Below are 15,166 nucleotides of genomic sequence, written 5' to 3' on the forward strand. Positions count from 1 at the left end.
AGTTGTTCATCACTAAGAGGCTTGATGAATTCAGACCCATGGCAGTAAACATCTGTTACAGCTGTTCGGCAAAAATTAGAACCACAACACAGCTGGAACTGAGTTGTTGCTTACAGGAACTAAAGTTGTGATGCAGCAAATGCCCGGAGAGTTTTAAATTAGTGTGAGTGTACATTTTAACACCTAGCTTTCACAGGCACATTAGCAAAACCTTCTGAGGTGATGCAATTAGCACTGCAGAGTTAGCACAATAAATGAGCTAACTGGAAGTGTTAATGTATATTTAAGTGTTTCTGTGTGTTGATGCTTCTGCAATGATTTTAAAGTTTATTTGCAGAAAGAGCAGTAGAGAGCTTTATCTGCAGTACTAGAAATTATTTAAATGGCACATTTGTATTCTCAGAGAGTGTTCATCACCAACAGCAACAAAATAATTTGGGCTATGAATTCCTCAGAAGTCCGGCCCAGCATCAGCAACAGTTCTCATCCATGTATCCATTCATGCATCTATCCTTCCTCTCATCTGTCCTCCTTTGTTAATTAGTAAGAGGGGGCTTAAAACTGCTTGCGAAGCCATTCCCCTTTTGTCCTCGTCTGTTGCACGGCTGAGTTGAAGGCCTTATTATTTCCTCACAAAGGGAGCCTGGTGAATGGACATTAACTCAGATTCAAACCAAATCCACCACCATCCCAATTAGAGAGATTATAGCTGTCACAGTGCATGCCGAGCCGGGCTGCCTCACCTAACCGAAGGAGACTAATGAAGTACCGACAGCTGCTATGAGACATACACACACATATATGCACACACACGGGGCAACAAATAAATGCATACTTACATACATACTTAAAATGCGCTTGTAAAGACAAGTGTATGCAAGTGCATGCACAGACAGACAGGGAGACACATCGACACTCACATCAAGTGCACTCTCTCTCTCTCTCTCTCTCTCTCTCTCTCTCTCTCTCTCTCTCACTCACACACACACACACATGCAGTACAAAGGTAGGCAATGGTACACATATTTGCACACACATTCATTGCTAACCAGAGCCACACACAAACTAATCATCTCCAGCTGTGAGCTCCTGACCTGACAAATCCAGTTTGCGCACATGTGAGCAGTGGGATGCGTGTAGAAGATATGAGCTTGGTGTTTGTGCAGTAAGGCTTTGTCAACAAGTCCAGTATTACTGCAGCTGTTTGCTGCTCTGTAGACAGAGAGCGGCAGCCAACAAATGATGCACAGGGTGTGTGCACAGCTCAAGAAACAGGATCTCACAGCCAATAAAGCACATATCCTTCACGAAGAGACAACACGTCCTGAACTGTACAGACGACCACAGTGATCTATCTGTCTGTCCATCTATAATCTCTTTCTGTGATTTATGTCCTTTTCTTCATCTGCTGGTTTAATTTCTGTTCATTAAGGAAAGCTGCAGTGGAAGTGGTGTATGGTGTCGTGCTTTTTTTCCCCTTTTCTCTACCAAGAATCACCCTACCCCTAGACTCCAATCTGACTCACACACCACTCAGATTTGCTTGCTGTTCATCACATCAAATGTTCAGTAGTTATGACACTACCCTGACTCCATACCTGTCATCTCTCTCTCATTTCCTATGGCTTAGATAGAGAACATGTCCCATTTTATTCACCCACAGATGACAGCCCTAGTGGGGACATGAGAAGAGAATTAACAAGAGACAAAGCATCTTTTTATATGACTCGATTTATAGATGTGCAAGACAGGTGGTGCAAGACACTGAAAGCACTGTATGTTCCTACACAGAACAAAAGACAGGAGAGATAATTCAGGATAATGAAAATGCATTTAGCTCCAGAGGTCAAGCTGTATTCATCATTTCTCATAACCACAGCTGGTTGCCTTTTAATGCTAGCCCCGCTGTTTTTTATGGACAGAAAGCTCCTGGTGTCAAAGCAGTGAAAGGTATTGGTCCTCCAGGTTGTTGGCACAGTGACAACTGCTCATTGGTGCATTGTGTGTTTTTATAGCTACTTCCTGGAGGACTCAAAAGATGTACAGTTTGAGTCTTAGTCCTCTCTGTATTGTCCCTCTGCTTGACAGACAGGAACACTGCGTTGTAATTCACTGACATACCAACTTAAAAGGACTTGTCTGTGAACACACACAAAGACAGTTAAAGTGGAAGGCATCTTCAGTTTCTTGTTTACATTGCTTCTTGTTTGGTTATCTCCCATTGCAGGCGACTCGGCAGGCACCTGTGGGGATCCTGGCACACCTGCCCATGCCAGCAGGGAGGCAGGAAACTTCAAAGTGCGCAGCAAGGTGCGCTTCACCTGTGCGGTGGGACATACACTTTATGGGTCGGCAGAGAGGATCTGCTTTCCCAATGGGACCTGGTCCGGAAGACAGCCATTCTGCAAACGTAAGGGGAATCTTTCAGATCTCTTTGTGATGTTACGCTTGAAACAGTAGGAGAGAAGAGCATAGGAGTCATAAAAAAGGATAATAAACATATACTTCTTCACACACACGGGTCAACATACACAATGAAACTCACAGTTACACAAAGAGATACAAAGTAACACAGGGGCTTTTTAGTACTGACTCAAAAGTGGCCGTAGCACTGAATATTAAAAACTGTCAAATACCAAAAGTTGACATGGAAAGCTTGGTCAGGATACTGGTTTTGCTTACTTATTGTTTGTATTGACATCCACTATTTTAAACCCAACTTTTATGGAACGTTATTTAGGCAAAGTTCTTGTATGACTGCTTTGTTATAAACTGGCGGTATGCAGTGTAAAAGAAAGGAAGGGTGGATCCAGTGCTTAAGAGGCTTGAACACTGATGAATTTGATACGTCCATTTATTTTGTTCAATTTGTTTTGTGTACTCCTCAAAATACGCTATCAAAAAAGTATTGTTTTGATCTACTACCAAAACCCGCGTCAGCTGCAATATTGATCGATTTCAAAAAGTAACCAGACTTGGCTTACACACAAAAACATTGTATGCAACACATGGGCAGCATGACAGCAGGAATGTGCATGGAGTGTACAGATAGGTGCTCATGTGCATCCACACCTACACACACAAATGATTGCAAAAGCTCACAAACACAGTACTGCACCAGATGGATAAGTATCTCTCTGCTGCAGTCTGGTATTTCCTGCCAGCACATGGTGCTGTGACTAGCTTCCAGATTGCAACCAAAAAATTCATTAATTCTAGACACCTAAAGCCAAGTTCTTTTTGGATTGTGATAAATGAATGATTGTGGATTTTGAAGATATTAGTTCACAGAACGGCAGCTCTACATCTTGCATAAATTACCCCCAGGGGTCAACCGGATATTGAGGCAAATGTTTGACTGCTTCTGTTCTCTTCCACTTACTGTCCGCCAGGTTGGCACAGAGCTAGTGTCATTTTTAATATGATAGGCCAATGTACAGGCTCTCTGAACTACCGTCTGTGTTTCATCCTTTTATTCCAACTCTCTTGTTTCTCCCTCTTTTGCTTTCTATCTCTTTCTTCTCTCTGTGTCTATCATTTGTTCCCCTGATGTCAGCCTTTTTCTCTTGCTTCTCCCCTGATTTCTCTCTGTCTTAATCTTGTTGTCTGGCTGTCTCTCCATCCCTGTCCACTCCTCCATCTGTCCCTTCTCTGTCTCCCCCTCTCTTTATTGCTCAGCCTCACCCTCCCTCCCCTCCTTTTACCCCACATCTCTCTCCCACTACCTTTTTATCTCTCCATCTCCCCACTGAACTCCTGATTTAAAGATTGTTTTAGCCATCCCTCTACCTCAAGAGGGAGGGGGCAGGAATTCACTGAAGCCTGAATGAGTTTCAGTGCTGTCTGTCTGTGATCTAAAGCCCTGTCTACTGTTAAAGCCCATCCATCCGTTATCCACAACCTTTTACAGTCTCTGGAAAACAGTCACTGTGGATATTCAGCTTAATATCCATCTCACAATACCATCAAGGTCTGTTTTGTGTGTCTGTCATCATGTCTGTAATGAATTATTAAGAGAGGATTCAAAGACGCTACCATACTTTATTTCAAAGGTGGGCCTAGACAAGTATTCTTTGGGTGGCATGGTGACTCTAAGGGGTTGCCAGTATAATAGCAAATAATAATACATATCAATACTTTTGCTTGGAAAATCCACCAAATAAAGATATTTTAACTCAAAAACATTAATTTGTTGTGAAACAAGAGTAAATCATTGAATAGAAATACCAAAGGGTGGCAATGGAAATAAATAAATTGTTTCATTTTCATGTCTTCCGACATATTTTCAGTGAAAAGCATGGGCTCATGTTTTTATTCAACATAAGCCCATCACATAGCCTAAAATGCATTATATGCGTTACGCATTTTTCTGATAATTTCAATTTCTTCATAGATGAATAGTAAGTTTTGCCTCAGTCCTTCTCTGTATGCTGATTTGACTGCTGTTGTCATCTTCTTTCTCGTTGTCATTGTGTCGCAGGTGAAGTCACAAACAGTTCATGTTGGTGGAGGGACAATCTCTCAACCAATGTTACTGGTTTGACAATAAGCCTCTGGGGGTAACAGCCAATATTTTGGGTAATCCAGTGTAGCAAGTTACCAAGACTTCCTCTTCCATGTGTAGGTCATATTGGCTTATCTCTTAAAACAGATATGAATGCAGATACATTTTTTGAAAAAGGTTACATAAAGTTGAATTATGGTGAGATGGGTTTTAAGATTGTATTTTGGCCACCTCATTTGTTCTTCACTTGTACCGATTACTTGCAACTCAAACATGATCGATTAATACTACTCAAACGGACTAAAAATGGAAACCAGACCACTAACAATACCAAAATCTTGATATGTCGCCTACTAGGGATGCATCGATTTATTGGCCGCACATATCCGCAGACATTCTCCTTGTTAACTTTCAGCCTATTGGCAAACAAGATGACATTCACTGATAGCAGTGGCCGATGCTTTTCTGTTGTGTCATATCAATATTTCACAGGCTAAAAAGCAGGGCTCAAGACAAATGACCACAAACTTAAAATAATGAGCATGTGTAAGAAGAATACGACGACTGTTTGACAAATGAGCTCTGTGATCTGATGTGTGGAGAGATGGCTAGTAGCAGCCTGTGTCCGATCCTCCAGGGGACAATTGACAATGTGTTTAAGATACAGGCATCTTCCCTGGGACGCCTTCCGGACAAAAGGATGCAGTAAACTCACTATTGTCACATCAAAGGATGCACCCATTTGTTTCCCTGATAATGTGAACAAGGAATCTGTGTTAAATTCAGCAGGAAGAGAGCTACTTAGCATTAGCTCTAATCAGCCAGTTGCCACACCTAACAGCTCATGGAGATTGCACTGAGTCACATTATGATGCGTTCAAGCTCTGTTCAGTAAAAATAATTATTGAGTGAAGGTTAATTCTAACATTCTCGTAATGTGTGCATTTGGATCTTGTAAAATGTAGTTTTTGGGGTAAAAAACTAAATAAATACAGTTGTTTGAAGGAAAAATGTTTTAATGTTTTCACAACAATATAAAATGGATATTAGAGAGGAAATTGTGATTGAAACAAAGAATGTTTCATAAAGTAGTGTGAGTGAATTTGTGCTTATTCAGAGAAAATAAATAACAAAAACATAATAACAATATAAAAAGATTGGTATCAGCTAGTGGCCAAATTGTTTTATTAAACATTGGTATCAGCCAAGAATTAAAAAATGGTGCATCCCTGTTGCCTACAGATTCTGCGTACATATGCAGATATCTGTAAATAGAGCTTAGGGGAGAGGTAGAACCTAGAAGTCTCGGGGCAGGGAGCGTCATCTCTTGCTGCACTCACTTGCACTTGAGCATTAGGGTATATGTATTTTTTGATTTGACGGTGCAATGCTGGTGTGGCGGGGGGCAAATCATTTTTTAAGGGTAGCAACTACCACCCCATACCACCCTGGTAGATCTGGCCCTGCTTTATTTTTGTTGTGTGTGTGTGTGTGTGTGTGTGTGTGTGTGTGTGTGTGTGTGTGTGTGTGTGTGTGTGTGTGTGTGTGTGTGCGTGCGCGCACATGTGGTAATTGAGAAATCATCACCACACCTACAACACGTCTGTCTCCTACAAGAATCACTATTTCAGATTTTCCAGGCAATTAGGTGATTGAGAGAGCAAATCAGTTTCGTAATTAGACATGATTTGGAGCAGAAGAAAAACACATGAAGCAAACTCTGTCCCTTCACCTCTTCAGGGATACATTTTGGTTGGCGGATTCTGGAAATGCTGTAAAGGATACTTTTTAGCGAAAAGCCCAACGCTTCAGCTCACTTCAGAAAGTCTGTTCTTCTCTCCCCAGTGGTTGTACACTCTAAAGTAACATTTTGCATGAAATTGAGCCTCCTGTCTGAGTTCAATTTGTGCTTTAAATTGTCAGGAGTGACATTTCATATTTCAAAATAGTTCTACATCTGTTCATTATTTAGTAATATGTGATAACTAAAAGTTTTGTTATTGTTAGACCAGAGCTGCAAATTTTCACATTACTCCCACGTTCCTCTTCTAGTTTTTAGACAGCACTAAATGTCACTAAAAGGGACCAACTATGGGACTTGACAATACACAAACTGCACTTTATTTACTGATGACTCATTAATAGTGTGATGGGGATTTGTGTACCATTGCACCAGCTCTCCTCATTAGCCTCTCTTAATAAAGCTGTGGCGCTGTATAGATTAGTCGTTCTTTACTGGTTTGGTTCACAGCTTCTTTAAGAGAAAAACAATCCATCCTTCCATCCCCAGACGTGAGGTAAAAACGCATAATGGGAGTCTCTGAAAAGGGCAGAGAGAAATCGTTGGCTTGTGTCAGACTGTTCCACCTGAGTGCTAATCGGACTGAGTCAAGAAACTACAAATATCACATCAGGTCAAAAGCAAAACAGCAATTATTTCATGAATAAATATAACTATTGACACAATATGGAAGGAATATATTTTTCACGACCCCTTAATCACCTTGAGACCTTCAGAAGTCATCTTGCAGCCACCTTGGGGGGTCCCAGCCCTCGAATTGTGAATCACTGATATGGAAAATAGAAAGCCCATTACTGTTTTACACCTCTGACCTTCACCTCCTCTCCTTCTCCCCTCTATTGCAGCGGTACAATGTGGGAACCCAGCCACACCTGCTCATGGCCGTATTTCCCGTGTGGATGGCACAACCTTCTCCCACTCCATCGTGTATTCTTGTATGGAGGGCTATTTCCTCACCGGCTCTCCCACACGCCAGTGTCTGGCAAATGGCACGTGGTCTGGAACGGCCCCCAACTGCACAAGTGAGTTTTATATGCACGGAATACCAGAAACGCAACAGAGCACAATTCAGTGTTTCTTGGTTGATCACATTTAGCTCGGTCACACTTACCCCTACAGTGGCTGTCACAGAATTTGTTATTATAGCTTTAATAAATATGGAAAGAAACATAACGAGAGATAGGATGAGGAAGATTGGTGCATGGTGGTGCATCACTGCTGACCAATTACATGTTCACGTATGTCAGTCACAATAATTGTCTGCTGTTGTACAGTAGACTAAATTGGTCGTGTTGTTGTTGTTGTGTAAACGTGCAATTTATAGTGTAAAGCAGACAACCCCCTCTGAAAAGAATGGAGATAGACAGGGCTAAGGATGATTTCACTCCCTATTTCTGCCGAAGGGAGGCGCTCCGAATGATCAACAGTGGTGCTAAAATAGGGTATAAGATTTCAAATAGCACATAAATCTCTTTGAGCCCCCTCTCCCTGCAAAGCGTCAGAACTGTCAGGCAGTTTTTTATTGTCTGGATCTCAGTAAATGAGCCTTGCAGTAATTAAGAAGTATGCCAATCTATATTCAATTTGCACCAGGGTGACTATCAAACAAAATTACACATTGTTCTCCTCTCTGAAAATCACCATATTCCCTCTTCCTCATTCTTTTTGCTTGTTATTGAATCACAAGAAAAGATAAATGGTTTGGGCATAATTTTCAATTTTGGAATGAAATGAGTCTCTGGAGAAATATACACAGGGAAGGAGGGAGAAGGAGAGAAAGATTGAAAATTGGATTGAATAATAATGATCAAACATGCAGAAAGGCAGAAAAGCTTTCCTTGCCTCCTTCCCCCACTTTAAAGCCTGCTCATCACCAAACTTAGTGTTGCTATCCTCCTGTATGCCATCACTTCACATTACATTTCAGTGGTCAGTTCAGGGACATCAAAATGCCATCAACATCAACAAGATGCCGAATTGACTCAGTGTGCCTTCATTAAGGAGGCAATCATTTTCACGGTTCATGGGTAATCGATCATGTAGGTTACCAGATCAAAGTCACACAACGTTCTCAAGGGGAGAGAGAAAAGTTCCCGTTTTATTTTTTTTCTCAACGCTCTTGATGTTTGATAAATGAAATTTATAGGGCATGTTAAGGAATTAGCGAATTAGCAGAAGTGAAAGAGACTTGCTCAATGAAGTGTGAAGTAAAGCCAGAGAGCACTTTATAAAATAAACAGTAAACACTGATTATTCAGAAGGACTATTTGCCTTGTAACATGCTGAGATCCTGTTGATTTATATCTACATTTTTAGTATTCTCCTCGTCTCTACTCCATTCCTTTCCTCTCTCCTCTAGTTTAAAACACCAACACAGTCCTTGTCTGTGTGGGGTAAGGGGATGTAGGGTTGGAGGATATGATTAAATGAAGACATCGGAGGCAAAATGCCTATTACTGCATTTAAGAGTCAGATTTCTGCTGTAATATGATTCTTGAACATCATTTAAATGAGCAAAGCAGTGTCCTAAATCATAGTGGTGTCCTTGAATCTGAAATAACTAAAATCAAAGCCTGACTAAAACTGAAATAAGTCTGAGTCTGTTTCCACACGATACATCGTGTGGAGCTGTAAATGCTCCAGTGCTATGACAGAACAGGAAAAAACTCTATGATGCAGCATCATGTGTCACTGCCACACCTTATACGTGTTAGCACATCTAAAAAATATGATATAGCTGGGAATAAAGAGAGATGTGATTTCCGACCAACTGCATTTAAATGCAGGTTTAACTGAGATCAGGTTCCTGCAGTGCATGTGAACTCCTCTGATCTCCTGCCTAACCTCAGGTCTCCTAGTAACCTTTTTTTTCATCGGAGCAAGTAAATGTACAAAATGAAAAAGCGGTTGAAGTCAACAGCCTGCAGCTTCTCTGCATTGTGCTGACTGACTGGGTTTTTCACTCCTGCACTTAGACAGGCACACGTAAACATTTACATTCATGTACACACATACTTCTCTGTATCTCCCTGTCTCTCCTCTAGTAAGACCTCTTTTCCACATCTACAAGTGTTGCCAGTTGATATCAACTGAAATTTGTATCAGCTGTATTTTATTCATGCCAGTTGCTTCTGGTGTATGTTTGGAGAGACATATCATGCCTAATTCAAGATGGGTGAAGGGTGGGCAATGTATTGAATACATATTTGATATACTCAAGTATCTCTTTCTGGGTTATATTGAAGATGACCATCATATAAAGATATTCCTTGCACATTTTAGCAGCTTATATAAACCAGGTCATGTTCATGTGCAGGGGACTGGCTTTACCTTTCACACACACACACACACACACACGCACAGACACCCCTGACTGATCAATCACGTCCACCAGTTTAATTGTCCTGCGTTACTGTACATTCTAAGAAGAGGAAGATCCCAGAACAGGTCTATCACCTGGAGGTGGTTTGGTTTCAGGAAGGCATATGTGAAACAGGCTGCTCTCCTCTCCCACAACATGATTGCTGGTAAAGGTAGCAGTACCCTAAATCTGCTCCATCACCTAAAACATCACCCAGTGGAGATCGCTGCAGTCAAGCCAGCCCCCACTTGGAAAAAGACGGTCTAACTATCCCCCATGTTGTTTTGCGGTATGTGTATGTACTAGGCATTACGGTAAGAGTGTGTCAGAACTGACCTTAAATTAGAAGTGCCCTTCTGGTGAAGGTGGTAGGCAAATTGACATTCATTTAATAAGTCAGTCAGTCTGTTTGTTAATAATGAATAAATATAAAAAACAAGATGAATAAATACTGAATAATAAATCAAACAAATGGGGCATCGGTAGCGTAGTGGATAGTGCCGGCGCCCCATATACAGAGGTGTTGCCTCGCTGCAGCGGTCGCGGGTTCGACACCGGCTCGCGACCATTTGCTGCATGTCATCCCCCCACTCTCTCTCACTCCCCCATTTCACTCTCTCCTGTCAATTAAAGGCAAAAGCCGAAAAATATATATATATATATAAAAAAAAAAAAATCAAACAAATGATGATTAACAAAAACAATTTCAAGCATGTGAATATTAAGTCAATGTTCATAACAATCCAGTCTGACTTGAAAATGACAGTACGCCACCTCAGAGTGTCACTCAGACAATATCAGGACATTCTGATCCTGTTCCCTCTAAATTCAGATTAGTTACTGGAAGGATCACACTGGTATGATCATATGCATCTTAGGATTGAATCAAGCAGTTGTTATTTTAGTGAAAATATTGGGATACATATTACATATTGCGGCATTACCAAAAAATATCAAGATGTTCTATTTAAGCCATGTCATTTATAAAATATGTACATGCCCAATATACGGCAATGTTCAAAATCAATTTAATTCAGGCTAGATTGTGGATAGAGGGGAATGTTTGGTCTGTCTTTGAATTCTTACATTTGTCTCTCCCAATTTGTTTTAATTTCTATTTACGGTATCGTCCGTGGCAGACTACATCTGGGAGACCTGACTTGAATCAAGTATTTTTTCTATGTTTTTCAATGCATAATAATAATAATGATAATAAACTTCTTTAATTCAAGCAAATAATACCTGCGCTTTCCAGAAAAACATTATTGGTTGTTTGATTTCACAAGTTAGCGAGTCCTAGAAGCAGGAATGAATTTTATGTTGTCATATTGCTACCTGAAGTTGGGATGGAATGATGGGTGTTTAAAGCATCTGACTGCAAACTGGGAATACACCAAGTAACAAGGATGGTTTTTTTTTGTTTTTTTGGGGGTAAATTAGTATCTGCATGAATAGACACCACTTTAGGTGTGAGTGGGAAAACATGTTCTTGTAATATTTGGGTGAAGTGACCCAAAAAAAGGAGTTCACTACCCACAAGACCTAGAGTCTAAGAAATTAGAGAAGGCTGACAGGTTAGTTTATTTATTACACAAACACTTTGCCATTAAAGGTGGGCAGCAGTGCATATGTGAAAGTAAAAATAATGGACTCCATTATGAGTCACTGTGTATCAAACACCAAATACATCCGTGGCAACTATAGTGCAATTCAATCATCTGACATAGATTACAGTACACAGGGTGCAGAAACCTCTGAGGAGGGTGTAGTGTGGAATTACTAAGCAGAAAAAACACACAGCAAATAGCCATACAACCTTTGCCATCCATCACACATACATCAAGGCAATTCACTGTCTAAATGTCAGTGTTGTAGTTTTGTGCCTATTTTGAAAATAGACACATCTAGGATTAATTATGGAAGCAAGCAACAACATACTGCCATCAACTCCAAACCAGTTGGTGGCAAAGTGAAGACTCCTCTTCTTCTCTGTGCTCACAACTAGCAGCTCTTTGATGTATCTTGTCAGGATACAAAGTTACTCTCACCCAGCAACGATAAATATGTCCAAGTGTTGAGGTCCTTGGCAGCAACTGAAGATAAACAAACAGAAATTAATTGAAGGGAGGAGGCGTTAGCAGGGACAGCCATATGCATCAAACTGGCTTCTTGCGTTAAGGTGAACAAGTCAGGAATGATTTTGTAATAAGTAGGCACAAATTAGGGCTGTAAGATTAAACAAGGGCTTATGAAAAGGCAATCAAATATAGACTGGCAACTTACTGTTCCATCAGATAGCACTAGGTTAAGACCTGACAATGTAGTGGGCCAACACTCAGCCATCTGTTTACTTTGGAGAAATCGTGCCATGAGAAGAAGCCAAGAATAGGCATATGAAAAGAAGAGACTAAACAAAATTGACTTGGGGAGAGACGCTCCCCAGCATTATTATTATTTCCACTAGGAGCTCCCCTGGATTTAGACAAAAATGAACCAAAATCTCAAGATGATATAAGCACAGTGTTGCATTTTAGAAAGGGAATATGTAAATAAAGCATAGTTATTACTGTAAGGATCACTGTACAGGCAGCCCTCACACTTCAGGGGCACAACACAACAGATGCTGTGTGATGATGCATTGATTGCCTGGTCATAGACTAATATGGCTACTGCTATATCATCAACGTCTGTCAATATTTCTTATCTTCACATAACTAAAAATTATATGCACTGAAAATCATTTTTAAGTTATTTTTATTACCCAGCGCGTGCATATGCAAATGTAGTCTAGGCAATCTAATTATACAAAAAGCAGCATGAAAGCACAGAGCCATTATGCAAGATTATACATCGTTTTTACCTTAATAAAATAATGCACAACCAACACAACGGTGCTACGTCATAACCTGTCATAGGACAGCTTAAGATATATAATTACAGAGTTGTTTGAGTGAGGGCGTAAATAATGTACTGTTCATTAAAGGTATACTATGCAGGAATATTTGGCTACTGTTTGTAAACATTAATGCCAGCTAAAGTGAAACTGAAAGCCAACTCCAGGTTTGCTATATTTGTGGGGGGGGTTTGGTGCTGTGATCATGGTTTCCATAGCTTCCACTTGGATGTGTTCTGCTGATTACCTCACCTTAGCTCTGTATCCAGGAATGCCTCAAAGAAAAAAAGTGGTGATTAAGAGGAATTACTTTTCTGAGTCTGTAAATTGTTTTTTTGTTTGTTCGTTTGTTTTAGGAAAATCCTGCATGGTGTACTTTTAACATTTATTCTTTTTCTGTAACCACTTATGCTGTTAGGGGTCACGGGTATGCTGGAGCCTATCCCAGCTGACATTGGGCAAGGGGCGGGGTACACCCTGGACAGGTTGCCAGACTATCACAGGGATAACACCTAGAGACAAACAACCATTCATACATTCAGACCTACGGACAATTTAAAGTCACCAATTAATTGTGGGAGGAAGCTGGAGAACCTGGAGAAAACCCCTTGTTGACATGGGGAAAACATACAAACTCCCCCACTCTTGGGTTCAAACCCCAGCCCTGGATTTGAACTGGGAACCCTCTTGCTGTGAGGCGACAATGCTAATCACTGTATCACTGTGCCGCCCTGTACCTTTAACAATTGTACACTATTTTCAGCCGTTGTGAATCATTTGAACCAAATATTAAAAAGAAAATGAACTGTTACTGATGATCAGCATACAATTAATTCTGATGAGAAACCTACAATGTTGAGTGTCTTGTACCCTTTAACTTCATTATGTTGGACAGCATGCTTCTGTTCAGCAAATCATCAGGGTTATAATTATGAGCTGCTGGTGAATGATTGTGGGTCCCACTGATTCTTTACTGCTCTATTTGATGAGCCATTTTCATCACGCACAACTGTATTTGGCATGGCTGTTTGAAACTTTGGAAACAAATATGTGGCTGAGAGGATAATTATTAATCACCACCCACCCTTCTCGCCTATAGTGTATGGAAAAAAAATTAGTGCCCAGGGCCATGTTATGCCCTGGTGGCACAAATGAACAAATGCAAAGATTAGGAAACCACCAACTTAACAAGAGGAAGCTAAAAATAGAAAATCTAGGGGGAAAAGCATTTCCTCCCCTGTGCTGATTTTGATAATCCCTCACTACTCTTTCTTCACAATGCAAAGGGATGTAGGTCAGTTACATCAGACACTCTATTTTTATAATTTGATCTTTTATTTTTAATATATGGTTCATATTTCATATTTAGTATGTATGCTGTCATCACCATTCGCTATTTAGGATGATTTTTGATGCAGTTTATATGTGTTTGACCACCAATGACAGTGATCACCTGTGGGGACCCTGGCATTCCAGCGAATGGACTCAGATTTGGTGATGACATCACAGTTGGCCAGAACGTGACGTTCACGTGTCAGCCGGGGTATGTGATGATAGGAGGGGACAATGCCGTCACAAGGACCTGCACCACCAATGGCACCTGGAGTGGCACCATGCCAGCATGTCAAGGTAAGTACCACCCACAAATGCACATACGCTGCATCCAACACGTGCTGCACTACACAGTCAACCTTGATAACCATCAGACCGTGCTGTAACAACCTTGGCACGCTAGCACACTGTCACGTACAATATAAAGTACATGCTTACACCCCGAGATCTAATGAGATTTGCAACCAAGGTGACACAGATCTTCTTATGTGGTCACATAGCATCATATAGTTGACTCCAGTGTGCTGATAACAGAAATACCAACAATACTTAAGGTTGAACATCTATGAGACTGACATTTATGTAAGTATAAACACACAGGCTGACCCATATAAACACAATATGCAATTCTGAATCTGTTCTTTTGAATTATGTCTAGTGCATCACTACATTACAAAAGTAGTACTGTATTTTAACAAGTCCCCAGATAAAAGACGGCATCGCTCAGTTGGCTTTCATGGGGGGAAAAAAAAGAAAAAAATATTCTGCATTTTTAGAGCCCTTGATCTGGGACACAGTGATTTCACCCACACCTGCATCTAGAGTTGCACCTGTGGTGGCACAGAGCCAAGGCTAAAAGTTCCTCTGACATCTGATGATGGATGGCCAACAAGTCCCCTTCATCACAACAAGGATCCCTCTAATTGTACTCCTACGGTTAATCATTTGCTTCCTCCCTCAAAAAGTTTGTGCGCACTCTATGGGCGTGATTAACATCAAAGTTAGAAAATCCACTAAGAGGACTTAGTTGTTGTACGCCCATCAGCACTACATCACTCTATGATTTATGACGCTCTAGTGGAGGCATAGATTAGCATGTCTGCCATCGACACCCAAAAGTAAGTATTGCAGGGAAGATTAACTTGTGCAGCAAACAGTTCAAAAGTACACCGGGAAAAGAAGGAGCCCAAAAGGCAAATGGTGGCTTATTGTTGCTAAGGAACTGTTCCTAGGCTGCTGTCTCAGTTACAGAGAAGAAAGCTGGCGTTGTATTCA

At 40.7% G+C, this 15,166-nt stretch overlaps 1 protein-coding gene across 1 annotated transcript in view; it reads left to right on the forward strand.

Annotated features, from left to right (window-relative positions):
* LOC126391996 (CUB and sushi domain-containing protein 3-like) overlaps window positions 1-15,166 on the forward strand; it is a 259,847-nt gene that overhangs the window by 212,327 nt on the left and 32,354 nt on the right. Inside the window, exons 57-59 of the mRNA XM_050047075.1 lie at window positions 2,228-2,410; window positions 7,151-7,327; window positions 14,006-14,188. Coding sequence (XP_049903032.1) covers window positions 2,228-2,410; window positions 7,151-7,327; window positions 14,006-14,188 — 543 coding nt within the window. The remainder of the gene's footprint in view (window positions 1-2,227; window positions 2,411-7,150; window positions 7,328-14,005; window positions 14,189-15,166) is intronic.

This window comes from Epinephelus moara, chromosome 6, assembly GCF_006386435.1.
Source record: "Epinephelus moara isolate mb chromosome 6, YSFRI_EMoa_1.0, whole genome shotgun sequence".
Classification (NCBI taxonomy): domain Eukaryota; kingdom Metazoa; phylum Chordata; class Actinopteri; order Perciformes; family Serranidae; genus Epinephelus; species Epinephelus moara.